This window comes from Pavona decussata, unplaced genomic scaffold, assembly GCF_977016875.1.
Source record: "Pavona decussata unplaced genomic scaffold, jaPavDecu1.1 SCAFFOLD_95, whole genome shotgun sequence".
NCBI classification, from domain to species: domain Eukaryota; kingdom Metazoa; phylum Cnidaria; class Anthozoa; order Scleractinia; family Agariciidae; genus Pavona; species Pavona decussata.
In genome coordinates this window covers 1,641,128-1,655,983 of record NW_028145512.1, presented here as the reverse complement: position 1 = coordinate 1,655,983, position 14,856 = coordinate 1,641,128, and the positions used below count along the sequence as shown (strand labels likewise).

The following is a 14,856-nucleotide window of genomic DNA, read 5'->3' as shown; positions in this document are numbered from 1 at the left end:
GACGACAATTTTACTATTTTAATCTTCCATAAATCATCAAATAACGGTCTAAAGTTTCATTCCTTCGATTAAGTTCTTTTTTTGAAATACGATCGATATGTCTTTTACATTTTTCTTTTGCGTTAAGTTTTGATTTTGAATCCTAAATGATATCATTGGCAATGGACCGTGTGACAGGTGATTAATTGGACTTGATCACTCTCTCACACTGAGCCCCCAAACCAAGAACAACCCTCCCCTTTCACATCGCTTCCCAGGCCCACCCCCAGAATAAGTTGTCTCCATACAACTTGTATAAACGTGCTCTGAACGTTTCGGCCACATATGACTATGAGGTATAATCCTCATGCGGGAAAATTTCTCTTTACTTGAAGCAAGATGTCTTCTGAGTACCAGCTTCATCTTCAGTTGTTCTTCATTATCTGCGCAGTTGCGATTTTTTCCCAACCCAGCAAAGGTATGGGAGACAAGAAATGTTTAATTTTGTTTTAATATCCATTGTAATACTTTACATTAACCTTACGTCTAAATTAATCTTCAAAGAAAAGTGGATAGTGAGGAAACCGCATAATTGCACAAAGGAGGAGAAATTCAGTTTATTTTCATTTAGAGCCTTCGTTTTGCTTGGCAATGTTAAATATACTTCCTATTGTAACGGCCATTTTGTGTCGTAGTGTTGTTTGATGTTGCATGCTGCGCTCCGAATATTGTTCTCCCATATTTGAGCATGCAGATTGCGGGGAGCCGGTCTGACGAGTGTGTAAAACAGGAAGCTGTGAGGCGATTGGAATAAAAACAGTGGAGACTTTAAATTATCGTAGCACGTTTTATTCGCTGAACCCAGGGAGTGTAACACTGGTGTCAGAAGTGGGATTATCAGCAACGCGAATTTGGCCGACGAGAGCGGAGAAATCGTTTTAAATACTCAAGATAACAGCGTGGCGGACGAAACCACGTGTACTTTGACCTCGCCAACAGCGGATTCGGGGGCGAGTATGGACGATATCTTAGGGGCCGTACACTCGTTAGGAAAACAGAACAAAGGAATACAAAACAAAATGAAACAACAAGGATTGAAAATCAAGCTTCAAGTACAGGAAATATCGCAGCGCTTCGAAGAATTATGCACTCGTGTAAATAAACAAGCAACTCAACTGGAAACAGGGATCAAATAACACGAAGATAAACTGACGGTGAAATTGAACGCGTTGGAGGAAGAATTCACATGAAAGACCCTCACGATTCTAAACAAAGTTTATTCGAAGAAGATGTTAAGGAAAGGCCCAGGGAGACACAAGAGAGCTTTAACTCTCGGCTGGACAAAGCATGGAAGAGTTTGTTACCGAGCATCCGACGCATGTGAAAGTAGAAACCTCGACTCCTTCGAAACCAGGGCTTCAACCTGAAATCTCCAAGTTTTTATCACCCTTCTCAGTCTGCTGAGTGGGGATCCCGAACATAAACGGTCGGTTCAAAAACCCTCATCGTTTGACGAAAAATCGCAGTTGGAGTCCTACATTGCTCAGTTCGAAATCGTCGCTCGAATGAATCAATGTAATGACGAACAGAAAGGGAACTATCTTTTGACGACCTAAAAGGGGCCTGCCTGGGAAACCTTCCACCAAGCACCCGGCAAGACTACAGGGAGCTAGTCGCGGCTCTTGATAGCAAATTCGGATCAGCATTCAGCAAGAACTTCATCGCTGTAAATTTAAGAGTAAAGTGAGACGCCTTAAAAAAGTCTTTACAAGAACTAGCGGAGGGTTTGGAGCTCTTGGTAAGATTAGCTTACCCTGTCGCACCAGAAGAAATGAAGGACCTACTGGCAAAGGAGCAATTCATCGTTGCTATCCTGAAGGGAGATGCCACATTACGACTGAAGCAGAGTCGGCCCCAGTCTCGGCGCTGTCCTGATGCTAGCTATGGAGCTGGAATCTTACCGACTAGCTTCCCCCCAAAGGGAATTTCAAGTTCGACGAATGGATTGTGCTACGGCGATAGTGAGTTCAACTGACGAGCCTGGTCATGGGAAATCCCAGTAGGATGATGTACTTGCAAAGTAAAAGGGCTGCTCACTGAAGTGTTATCTTCCCAAAGTTTCGGGCTCTCAAAATGCTGGGCATGCGAGAAAAGGGGACAACTGAAGCGAGACCGTTGTAAGCTTGGCAGTCTATAGATGAGCAGAACCAGAACGTCCCCCAACCTCATTTAAACTTTGATCGGCCGCCTTTGAGGGGGAAAGACCTACCCACCAAACAATTAAGAGTTATTGTCTGAGAAAACCAGGCAGGTGGTCAAAGATGGGGTTCGGCCAAATCATTCCATACTAACATCATAGATAGGTTAGGTGGACTTATGGATAAATATACTAAAGTTTGCTCTTCAAGTGTTTTGGTATAGGAGATATGAGATCCACTCTCCATCACCCCCTCAGGTCCTAGTTTTTCTGGTAAATTTGACCCAAATTTGACAGCCAGCAAAAACTGTACAATCTAGCGAACGAAGTTCATGTTTTGTACCTGATATGAATGGGCATTGAACTTCTTGTAAAAAGCCAGAGATATGCGAAATAAGCAAAAGTCACTTTACAACATTTTGTTTTGGAATACCTATATTTCGTATCTGCAAATGAGCAAGAAATTAGCCATTTTCGACTTCACGCAGAACACACAACTTAAACTTCAGCAAAAACTGGATGCCAAAACCAAACACTCTTACCTTCCATCTATCAAAATCAGCAATAATCTTTTTGGGCCATTCAAACAGTAAGATGCTACATCACCTCCATTTCTCTTACTACTCGATGTCATGTACAGCACGACACGACGCAATCAATGTGCTGTTTAAGCCGCTCCTGGATTTCGCATTGGGTTTGTCTTAAGTTTAAAATATTCAGTTGATCAAATTAGTTCCACAAAAAATTTAAATCCCCTCTCTTGCGAATTGAACGGAAAGAAAATTAAGAAAACGCGAAAATAAACAAAACGACGCCATGTTGAATTTGTTCACTCGGGATAGACTGGGAACTAGTTGATTGGTTGTAAGGGAGCCAGGGGCTAGCCAAGGCTGGCCATGGATGATTGTTCCACGCTGTTTTTCATAAGTAAGCTTTTTGATTTAAGGAAGGCTGGTTGAGGCTCATGCCGTAAGTGGCAAGGAATAACAAACTGTTGGGAAATGAAGATACCAACGATAGTTACAACCATTTTCCTTGCTTATTAAATGGCCTACATGTTGTTATGCTTGCTGGGCAGGGAATATCGTTTTGAAATTTAATTTGCGTTTTGTGGGCTTTGATTAGGTGAAGTTTCTGGGTCAAGCTGTCTTGTACTGTCAAAGACGGGATTACAACAAATCAAATAAGAGCCAAAAACACAAGAGTAATTTAGAGAAACTACCGCAGCCCAGTTGGAAGTCTTGTTTGTAGATTCACTTGCAGAAACTCTATTTTGTTTCAATACAAAGGGAAAAAATCCGAAAAAATAACGTCATATTCTTTTATATCGTAAGAGACTATACACGTACGAAAGTATTTTATGACAATTTTGTTCTTACCATATTTACATTTATTACGTGACATATGCGCTTCGCTCCAGTCTTTTGCGACAGTATTTACATTGCACTCAGAAGCGTAATGTATAACGCAAAATGAGCTGCTTATTTTCAACTGTTGCCAGTGTATGCAGTCCAACACCATACGCGCCAAATAAGCTTTATGTTATTCCTCTAAAATCATGCAGAAAGGATTTAACAGATTATCTAACTAATCTGGGTGTCAGTCGATCGAAGTCGAGGCTTAGGGACACGGATTAACGAGGCTGATGTTATTCTCAATCGCGCCGGATTGCATTCTCTATCAGAGGAAGACAGCGAAATGTCCAAAGCACAAGTACGAATTAACAACACATTACCAGAAGTTAAAATTCAGTTGTTCTCACCCATCTCACAGAGGTGAAGCGAAAAAATTAAAAAATCCTCGTCGGGTAAACAAACAGGTGTCGGAAGAAATATACCAGGAGTTTCAAGTTTCAGTTCCAATAGGATCCGGTATGTACAATAAGCCAATATTTAAATTATTTTCTCGCAATTCACCTTTTTTTGGTAATTAATTTACTCGTTATATGTTACCTTAAGATATTTTCACCTTACGTGTAGTTTCTTATCAGTTCGGAAATCTCTGCTAATTTATCAAATGCGTTGTTTTGTTACAATGTAACAAACATCTCATTCAATTGAAATCAACATTTCAAATATTGTTTCAGCCCTGTGTATTATAAACACTTGTCGAAAAGGCCATTCAAGCAGATTTAAAGTGGAGGATGCTACCTCAAAATTTGAGGACAAGCTTATGGTGAATGTTTTGAATTAATAGTAAGATTACTGTTCCGTTGGACCGATATATAACTTCTTTATTTATTCGACCCGGAGACAATTTTGTGATGATCCCAGTAGAGTTCAAGAGTTAGGCGTTGCAGATTCTACGTTAACTTGATGTTATTTGTTTATTCTCTGATTCTTGACGGTCCGGCAGCTCCTCCTTCCCGTCTCCTATCATATTTATCAAGGTATCAAAGCGGAGATAATACAGCCAAAACTAATTTTTTGTTAATTTGTTGTGTAAGTTTTCAACAGCAGCTTTTATAACCAAAACGCGCATACTCCCAAGGGCCTTCTGGTGTACATGACAAGCCAGAATGACAAATCCAACGCTTTTATTGAAAGCAAATGACGTATTCAGTGAGGGCTCCTAGCTATAGGTAAATATTTCGCTTCACGACATGTGTTCATTGACAGACCAACGGAACTAGCAAAGTTCAAAATAAGTAAACAAAAGATCGGAAGCAAAAACAAACATACCTTGGAAAAGGCAGTTATCTATAGGAAAAAGGAAATTCCAACCCAATGGGTATCTGCAAGGAAAATTCTCTTTTCTAAATATCAAGCGCAGATTTTCCGTCAGTTATCTTTAGTTTTACGCAGTTTATTTTAAAGGTTGAACAATTCCATGACACTGTTTCTACTTATTTCACACATCCAATCTGATTGCCTTGCGGTAAAAGTAGAGATCATATTTCAGCTTTCCTCAGTGATTCAGAGGAGAGCGTGTCGAGTAGAGAGATTAACCTAGGAGGGTCAATTTATTGAGTAATAACTGTGATCAGTTTCACATTGTACAGAGATTTGTTTTACTAGTGTTATGTAGTACAAGTGTCAAATAACGGTACTTCTTTCGAAGTTACTAAACGGAAACTTTCTTATAAAGGCATTGCAATTTTTGTTATTAAATTCAAAAATTCCAGTTGTTCATGCTTTAGCGTGCTTTATCGAGTTGTGAAGAACGCGGGAGTTGGATATCTCTGATTTCTTGACGGTGGAAATGTACATCAAAAGCCGCGCGCTCAAAAAAAATCCCATAAAGTTATTTTTTCACGCTATTGCGCGGTTCTGCTGGTTCTATTTTGAGCATGATTCGTTCATGTAATTATTTGTTCAGATCTTGAGCTGTTTATCGCGACAAACAGACGTTTCTGGCAACAATGCGCCGGCGATAGGTCCTTCCCTGTCCCCTCCCTACCTAAAGTAAAAATAAGTAGTTCCCAGTCCCTTGAGAGTAATCCAACTCAAGATGGCGTCGTTCTGTTTAGTTCGTATTTCTTTTAAAATTTTTCCTTCTGTTAAATTTGCCAAAAAGGGGATCTGATTTTTTTGGGACCACTTTAGTCAACTGCATATATTTAACCGTGGAGAAATCCAATGTGGAATCCAAGAGCGGCTTAATCGGCACATTGCTTGCGTCGTGTCGTGCTGTACATGACAACGAGTGGTAGGAGTAATGGAGGTGGTGAAGCATCTTGCTGTTTGAATGGCCCAAAAAGATTATTGATGATTGTGATAGAGGGAAGGTAAGAGTGTTTGGTTTTAGCATCCGATTGTTGCTGAAGATTTAGTTGTGTGTTCTGCGTGAGTTGGAAAATGGCTAATTTCTTGCTCATTCGCAGATGCGAAATATAGGTATTCCAAAACTAAATGTTGTAGAGTGACTTTTGCTTATTTCGCATATCTCTGGCTTTTTACAAGAAGTTCTATGACCATTTATATCAGGTACAAAACACGAACTCTCTTCGCTAAATTTTACAGTTTTTGCTGGCTGTCAAATTTGGGTCAAATTTACCAGAAAAACTAGGACCTGAGGGGGTGATGGAGAGTGGATCTCATTTCTCCTATACCAAAACACTTGAAGAGTAAACTTTAGTAAATTTATCCATAAGTCCACCTAACCTAACTATGATGTTAGTATGGAATGATTTGGCCGACCCCCATCTTTCAGCTTTTTCAGATTTTGCCCGGTTTTCTCAGACATTGACTCTTAATACGACCCCACAAGTGATATTGATGAATGGACAATTGTCTCACAAGGAGGGCAGTCTTACTATGAATGGAGACATTGAAGGAGTGATGTGCCCAATGGTTGTTGACGCAGGCGCCAACGTCACAGTAGTTCGTCCAGGCGTGTTAAGCAAGCAGACACTCTCTAGTCTAGGAGCCACTAAACGTTTACTCAAAATTGCAACGTGAGAAACAGCGCAAGTGTGCAATTAACTGAGGCTTTGGGTCAGGAATGGAGGGACCCAAGTATCCCATGAAGTGCTGGTTGCAAATATTTCCAACAGGTTCATACTTGGTATAGACATCCTGGTGGCCCATGGTTGTACAGTTGACGCAGGAGCAGGAAGCCTACGAATTGGAGCAGAAGACATTTTCCTTCATAAGACTTTATCCAGCGAACTGGCCCGCTGCTATCGAGTGGCAGCAGTTGAGGACACTCTGATCTTACCTCAAGGCGAGGCCATTGTGTCTGCTAAGATTATGGGCAACCCGCTTTGCGAACCATGGGGAACAGTAGGCCCATCCCTACCTCGCCGACCGGTTGGCTCAGTTGGTAGAGCACCGGGCTCCCGTACGGGAGGTCGTGGGTTCAAACCCCGGCCGGACCAACACTCAGGGTCTTTAAATAACTAAGGAGAAAGTGCTGCCCTTGCTTTGACATCTGCAAACGGTTAGACTTTCTAGTCTTCTCGGATAAGGACGATAAATCGTAGGTCCCGTCTCACAACCCTTGTTCATGATTACTTTGTGGGACGTTAAAGAACCCACACACTGTTCGCAAGAGTAGGGGACGTAGTTCCCGGTGTTGTGGTCGGGCTTTCTATCTTTCACACTCATGCTTTGGTTAAGTGGGTGGGTGGGTGAGATCGAATATGGACCGATAGCGGCTGCCAGAGGCGCCTTCACATGCTGACGTCCGATCTCACCCCACAGAAATGTAAACCGCCATGAGACTTGGTGATATGTACGGTATATAAGAATTCATTCATTCATTCATTCATTCATTCATTCATTCATTCATTCATTCATTCATTCATTCATTCATTCATTCATTCATTCATTCATTCATTCATTCATTCATATCTGCCATGCTCCCACCTGACGTGTTGGTGGGTAAGCAAAGACACTGATTGATGATCAACAAGATTATGTCCACATGAGGGTAGTTTACCTTTGTGGTGAGCCGAGGAAAGTCTGTTGTGGCACGGAAGTAGCAAGTTGTGGACCTGTGGAGAGTGTCCTTCGCCAGCAGGCTGTTCAAAATTGGCCGGTGCCACACAATGCTAGGATGTTACGAAGTTTGTTGGGTTGTGTACCTACTACTACCGTTTTATCCGTTCGTTCTCCGAGAACGAACGGATAAACCCTTCAAGTGGAACAAGGAATGCAATGATTTGTTTCAGCTACTCAAATCTGCTCTTGTGTCTTCACCCGTGCTTGCATACCCCCGCAACGAGGAAACCTTTCTACTAGACAATGATGGAGTAATGCTAGCATAGGGGCATTTCTCTCTCAAGTTCACAATGGTGAGGAACAAGTCATAGCCTATTACAGCCATGCACTCAGTAAACCCAAACGCATTTACTGCACAACAAGGCGTGAACGTCTGGAAATTTATCAAAGATTAGCCTGCCTAGATTAGTTCGCTATTTGCAGGCGGTGTTCATTTGTAAGTAACGTTTGAAAAACTTTATAAAACTTGAAACTTGAAACTTGTCAGAGCAATAGAGAACTTCCAACCTTACCTTTATGGAAGAAAGTTTACCGTAAAAAATGACCATGCCTCCTTACAATGCCTGCTTTCATTCAAGAGCCTAGAGTGACAATTGGCTGGTGGCTGGGAAAACTGCAGAACTATGATTTCTGTATTGCATAGCGGTCGAGAAAGATGGATCAGAATGCAGACGCATTGTCGCAGCGACCCTGTTTGGACTCAAATTGCATCCATTGCCAGCATAAAGAAGAGAGAGAGTTCTGTCCCATTGGCCAAGGTAGCAAGGCACATGTCACTTTGCCCGTTGAAATACCTAACCATGTCGTCCGAGAGTTGCGGTCTGGCTCAAGCATTCCTTGGGAGGGGAAACAGGAGGAAGGAGCAAACAATTTCTGCTGGAGGATCACCAATGGACACCATTACAGTTGCGTACCAATCAAATAGCGGACAGAACAATTTCCCACATCCTCAAGTGGAAGGAGACTGGCAAGCGCCCAGTATGGCCCTCCATTGCTCATCTCGACTCAGTTACCAAGGCATACTGGGCACAAGGGGAATCCTTTTTTCTCAAGGAGGGCGCGTTGTATCACCGGTGGGAATCTCGTGAACCTGGTAACGAGACATGGCAGCACTTCGCGCTAACTACTCCATGATATTCCAGTGGGTGGTCACTTGGTACTGTCTAACACCCTAGGCAAAGCTCGTGACAAATTTTACTGAATCCACTATCGCTCTCACGTTGAAAAGTGGTGATATAAGTGTGACCTATTTGATTCTAAAAAGGGCACTAGATCGAAGCAGAAATCACCCCTCCAGCTGTACAATACAGGAGAACCTATGGAACGTGTGGCCGTCGATGTATTGGGGACTCTGCCTGAGACTGAGCGTGGTAACAAATACATTCTGATTGCAATGGACTCTTTCAGTAAAAAGCCAGCTGAGGCTTACGCTTTTCCAAATCAGGAAGCAGTTACTGGTTCCGACATCCTAGTGTCTCAGGAAGACAGGACGAAGGGTCACCCAAGGAACGCCTTTGCGGCAAGAGACCCTATGATAATGGGACTGTGCTACCTCCGCCGTCGCAAGAGGCCAAAACAATACCCCCCCCTCCCCCCCCCCCAGATTCAGAGGCAAAAGTTCCCAGGCCAGTGATGGCCATGATGTCCAGGAGGGAATCCCAACGCCACAGCATGACCAGGAGAATCCAGGCGTTCTTAGAGGAGCAGAAGTACACCCCAGATATATAAAGACAGTTTGTTTTAGGAGCACTTGAACAGTCTAGGCACCAATGATTGTTGTTGTTATAAGCCACAATTATTCGGGGCGAATAATTACTCTTACTAGGAGGTGAGCAGTGTAACGGGTTATTGTGTGTCGTAGTGTTGTGTAATGTTGCGTGTTGCGCTCCAAGTATGGTCCTCCCATATTTGGGCATGCAAATTGTGGAGAGCCGATCTGACAAGTGTGTAAAGTGGGAAAGCTGTGAAACGATTGGAATGAAAACGGTGGAGACTTTTCGTTAACGTAGTACGTTTTATTCGCTGAACCCAGGGAGTGTAACAATATGATTACAGTATGAGTATGTTTTTGCAATAACTTCATTTGTTACTCCCAGCAATCAGGTTCAAAGCCGGAAAATGCAACGTGACCACCACCGCCACCACGGGACGGTTCGCGTGCAAAATGGTGTCTTTTGAAGAGCCGTTCGATGGGGGACAAGGGATCAAAATTCTCGCTTCAAAGAGCCATTCAAAGAAAGGCCCAAATCACGGTAACGGCGCTGCTATATGGATCGAGTCTGTCACTAAAAATGGATTTACAGTTTGTGTTTTGGAGTATGGCGATGGTTCCAACGGTACTACAGAAGTGAACTGGATCGCTCTGCAATCTGCACCTGTTGGTTCTCAACTAGGAACCACTTCCTTAAACCCTTGGACAACGGGAACAAAGTGCAAAAGGGTCGCTTTTCAAAAGGTAAGGTTCCCTCCAAACTGTATCTTTCTCGGTGTGTTGGGTTAAAACCTCTCTTTTCCTTTACGTCATTCGCTACCTTACTTATTGTTAATTCTATGTTTATCCCTTCAATCCTTAATTTCTTTGTAGTTACTCATACTTATCATTCCGCGGTTCAAAGTAAGCAATTATTTATCCAGTATTGTTTTTCAAAATTCTATATTTTTTACGACGTCGTTCCATGTTTCTAGTTCGTTCTTTTCTTTCATTTGCAAGATTCCTCAATTCTTCCTTCAAATGAATTTCCATTTAACTTCTCTTTTCATAAATTTTATTGCAGTAGACATGCGATTTAATTCTGTCTGTACTTTCTCTTTTCAATTATTTTTTTTCGTTTCTATCTATCTATCTATCTATCTATCTATCTATCTATCTATCTATCTATCTATCTATCTATCTATCCGTCTGTCTATCTATCTATCTATCTATCTATCTATCTATCTATCTATCTATCTATCTGTCTGTCTGTCTATCTATCTGTCTGTCTTTCGGTCTGTCCAGCCGTCCGTCTGTCTGTCTATCTGCCTGTTTGTCCCTGTATCTCTCTGTATTCTCTATATCATTTCCTTCTTTCGTTATTCTTTTTTTTTTGTATTGCTATTTTATAACTTTCTCTGTTCATTATTTTTTTTATCGTTTTATTTATCGATCAATTAAACCATTTGTTTGCTGAACTTAATTGTTCATTCTCTGCATTTCACTCGCTTACGGTGTTGTTTAATTTCTTTTTTCTTTTCTTTCCTGTATTCTTCCTTTTTTAACATCCCCTCCCATTTCATCGCTTTTACCGTTCTGTAAATCTTGATTTCTTCTTTCTGCATTTTTTATTTATCATTTCGTTTATTTTTTCTACACTACCCCTTTTTTCAACGAGTTTCTATTCCTTCCTTCTTCTTTATTGTCTTCTATTTTTCTTTGCATTTTTCCTTTTAGCTATCTTTATCCTTTATTTTTTCGTTTTCCTATTTTAATATTTCCCAATTTTCTTTTCTTTCTGTATTTCAAGAATTTTTTCTCGTTCCTTACTTTTTAATTTTTAAAAATTTTCATTCTTATACGTTCTTTGATTTTCTTTTCTTGAATACTTTGTTTATGTAAGACTTTCTAATTTTGCTTATTTTGTGTAATCGCTTTACATTTTATAGTTTCTACACAGTATTTTATACATATCTTTTATTTTAGTCTCTTAACTGAAGCAGATTTGAACATTCTACATTTCTTTGTCTCTTGGTTGATCGCTTCAATCAACAGTCTTTATTTCTTTAATTTGTTTTAATCCACACATTTCTATTTATCTTACATGTCTTTACATTTTTGTCATTTCCTTCCTTTCTACATTGGTCTCATTTCAACACATTTAATATTGTTTATTTTAGGCAACAGAGTAATCTCCATACCCTAGATCCACTAGCCGTTGTTGTGCTTCCGAAAATGCTAGCTGAAGTTTTCCTCCTCCTTTAACGACATTTTTCGTCCCTTCGAAAACAAAAGGAATTACGACACTTTTAGGTGACAATACACCCAAGAAACCGCTACGTTTTCTTTAGAATTAAATAAAATGTTTGAGGCGATATAGAAGGTATTTACCGAAATGAAGCCCTGGGTGCAGATTGTTTTATTTCTTCTGCTTTTTTTTTAGTTCCTATCTCTTCTTCTTCTTCTTCCTTATTGTTTCTTGAAAATAAAACTTCCTTAGTTCGAGTTCTTAAAGTAAAAAACCCAACTGTTTAGAGTGATATATTCCTTTTTCTGACACCTTTCAGCGTTTCTCAGCTCTTCCAAAGGTCTTTGTGACCACTAGTCACCAGTTCCTGAAGAGACCTCAAGACGCCTCAGCCGTCTGGGTAACAGATTTGCGAAAAGATAGTTTTGTACTCTGTCTCAGAGAAACCAAGATTTTTGATGGAGTTCATAAAAACATTCAAGTTGTGAGTAAATTACATTAAGCTTACTGTTAAAAAATTACTGGAAAGGCATTTTCTTGTCCATTTTAAGATTATCAAGGCCTTTTGAATGGGTTGAATATACTGGAAAGCGAAATCTCCTTCGGCATAGATAACTACGATGGTTCCTCTAGTGATTGGAGTAGAGACAAAAAGTACATTCACCAGAAACTGTATACGGGTATAGTAATATTGTAATAATTACCGTAAACGATTGTTTACTGTTTACTGTGATTATCTCCGAAATTGGTGAGCGAATTTTTTCTTTTGGTTCCTCTGTTTTTGTTTTAGTCGACCAATGACCATTTATGCGGACGTAAATTTTAAACTGTTTTTACATCTTTAATTGTTTGCATATTTTCCATTTACTAAAAAAAATCGGCATTAAATTCTCTCAATATCATAATATCATTGAAAATCAACAGAAAATATTCTACTTTGCTAATATCTACTTTTTTGCAGGACTGGCTGGCATTTACTAATTTGAGGATTCAGAACTTTACCTTGACGAACAGTGTATTGTTTAAGAACAACAACTCGCCTTCTCAACAACGTGACAGTGCTGCCTGCCAAGTAAGCTTTCAATACACAGCAAAACCACCAACAACTGTTTTATGTTTGCATCTAAATTAAGAAAATGATTACTGTTCCATTTATTTGTGGGAATCTTGGTTATATTTTACAATCTGTTTTGCTTGGCAGCAAATTCTTGATAATAATGAAGTCAAATTGGTACTATTATTATTGGCTAACACCTAGACTTAAAAAGTATTTTCTGTGGTGATTTTCGGGTACATCAGTCAGGAAACATTACACCAGAACTGTTAGCCGTTTCCACTGCATACTAAGCCATGAAAAACATTGCAAGCACTCCCTAAAAAGAATTTACTCATTTCAAGATGAGAAATGTCAACACCATTTCGAGGTGTTATGATTTTAAAATACTTTCTAATATATGTTCTATTCATCCATCATCTGACCTGAACGTCAGAACCCCTTCAGATATCGATAAACAATAAATAAATAAATTAATTAATTAATTAATTATAATAATAACAATAATAATAATAATAATAATAATAATAATAATAATAATAATAATAATAATAATAATATGATGATGATGATAATGTTAATGAAAAACTGTCTCATGTGCCACTTGTTACTCCAAAAACATGGAAAATGGAGAGAAACAAATTCTCTATAATACGACATCCCATCCATAAGTTCATTCGTTGTCGCTATGCAACACTGGGTCTTAGAAAACTAACTTTTTTTATCTCATTTACAGAAAATAAAATTCAAGGATCCATTTTTTGCTCCTCCTGTGATTGTTGTGTCACCAAGAGTTGGATATAACATTAACAATTCGCGTTTTTCCGGAGCTGGATGTAACGTACTGACTGCGTGGGTTGAGGTTAGAAGCTTACCTTATTTAACAAATCTCCCCACAATATAAAGTATATCGTTAAAATCACTAGGAACAATCGAGTTGAATTATAATGTTTAATCTCAGGCGATATTCTTTATCCTTTAAATATTTTATATCACAGTCACTTGGAAAGGACGTCCATCTTTTTGAGCGCAGGCATTGTTTGACGTAAACATGTGAAAAGATGACAAATTAAACTGAATTAACTATATGCGATGAAGGACATTAGAAGAAAACAATTCGTTTTGTTTAAACGATATATCGTAAGTGTTGTTTACCAATCCCCAACTCTTTACACCAACACATTGAAGTCTAAATTGAGAAGTTTTAATGTTTTCGAAACATTTACGAACGTTAAAGTCTAATTTTAAAAAATTACTTTATATTTGCATTTTTCAGTATGCGTCCACAACAGACACTGAAGTGTGTGTGAGAACCTCCAACAACGATGCCAACAATAAGGAAACAATAAAAGTCGATTACCTGGTGATTGGAGGTAAATTTGTGAAGGCCTAACAAGTGGCCGGGCAGATGCGCTTGGTTAAAGAAAAACGTTTCCCTCTTAGTCTTCATTGTTTTGTTAGTTCTCATTGCTAGTTTTAGTCTTCATTGTTTTGCCGTTTGAAAGGTCTAGTGCGGTTCTTCAAAACGCTAGTTCATAAGTTAAATAATGTAGTTTGTTGATTTTAATCATAATTAATCCCCAGAACAAAGATTAACGTCAGTTCGTACGCTTACTTTGGTATTTATGGGGGGTGTTTTAAAATGACTAAATTGAATTGACGAAGGTTTGATAAAGTCCACGAGTGTGCATTTCCTGAAGTTATGAGATATTTAAAGTGGCTGGAACTTTCCAGCAGTTCAAGTTGAGACAACTATAGTTGTAACAAAACCATGCCTAATTATTGGTTACAAATTATAGGTGTTTTCTAGGCCTTAAAGGTTACCATAGCGACAACACAATCTGTTAAGACCCACAATAAATTTAGCTTTAAGTGATAATAACTCCAAACCTAGCTAGGTTACCCCACTTTTTATTAGATTGTTTGTGTACAGAAAATAATTTCTCGTTATTCAAAGGAGCGTAAGTTTGGTTCATTAGTTTTATTCCGTATCGGGCCCACGCCAAGACTGCTACCTTCGTGTCTTTGTTTTCCGTATTTGTGGAGAATTTAGAATGGACAGACGTTTTCATGTGATTGCCTTAGTCAGATAAAACCAAAATGCTACGCGCCGGAAAGTCACTACATGACAAAGTTGTTGGCAGCCATTTTTCTCATATTCATTGCAACTTCATGATAGCGTTAGTCTAGACTATTCAATTAAATCTAAGGATCACTAGAAATGGTGTTGCTGTTTCAACATGA

The 14,856-nt window shown here is 39.4% G+C and overlaps 1 protein-coding gene across 1 annotated transcript; it reads left to right on the top strand.

The window, feature by feature from the left end:
- Positions 1-305: 305 nt before the first annotated feature.
- Positions 306-14,005, top strand: LOC146473050 (uncharacterized). Its single transcript, XM_085118888.1, has 6 exons — positions 306-457; positions 9,717-10,075; positions 11,878-12,042; positions 12,520-12,630; positions 13,349-13,474; positions 13,889-14,005. Exons 1-6 carry the CDS (start codon positions 379-381, stop codon positions 14,003-14,005), a joined length of 957 nt encoding a protein of 318 aa, XP_084975014.1. The 5' UTR covers positions 306-378.
- Positions 14,006-14,856: the final 851 nt, after the last annotated feature.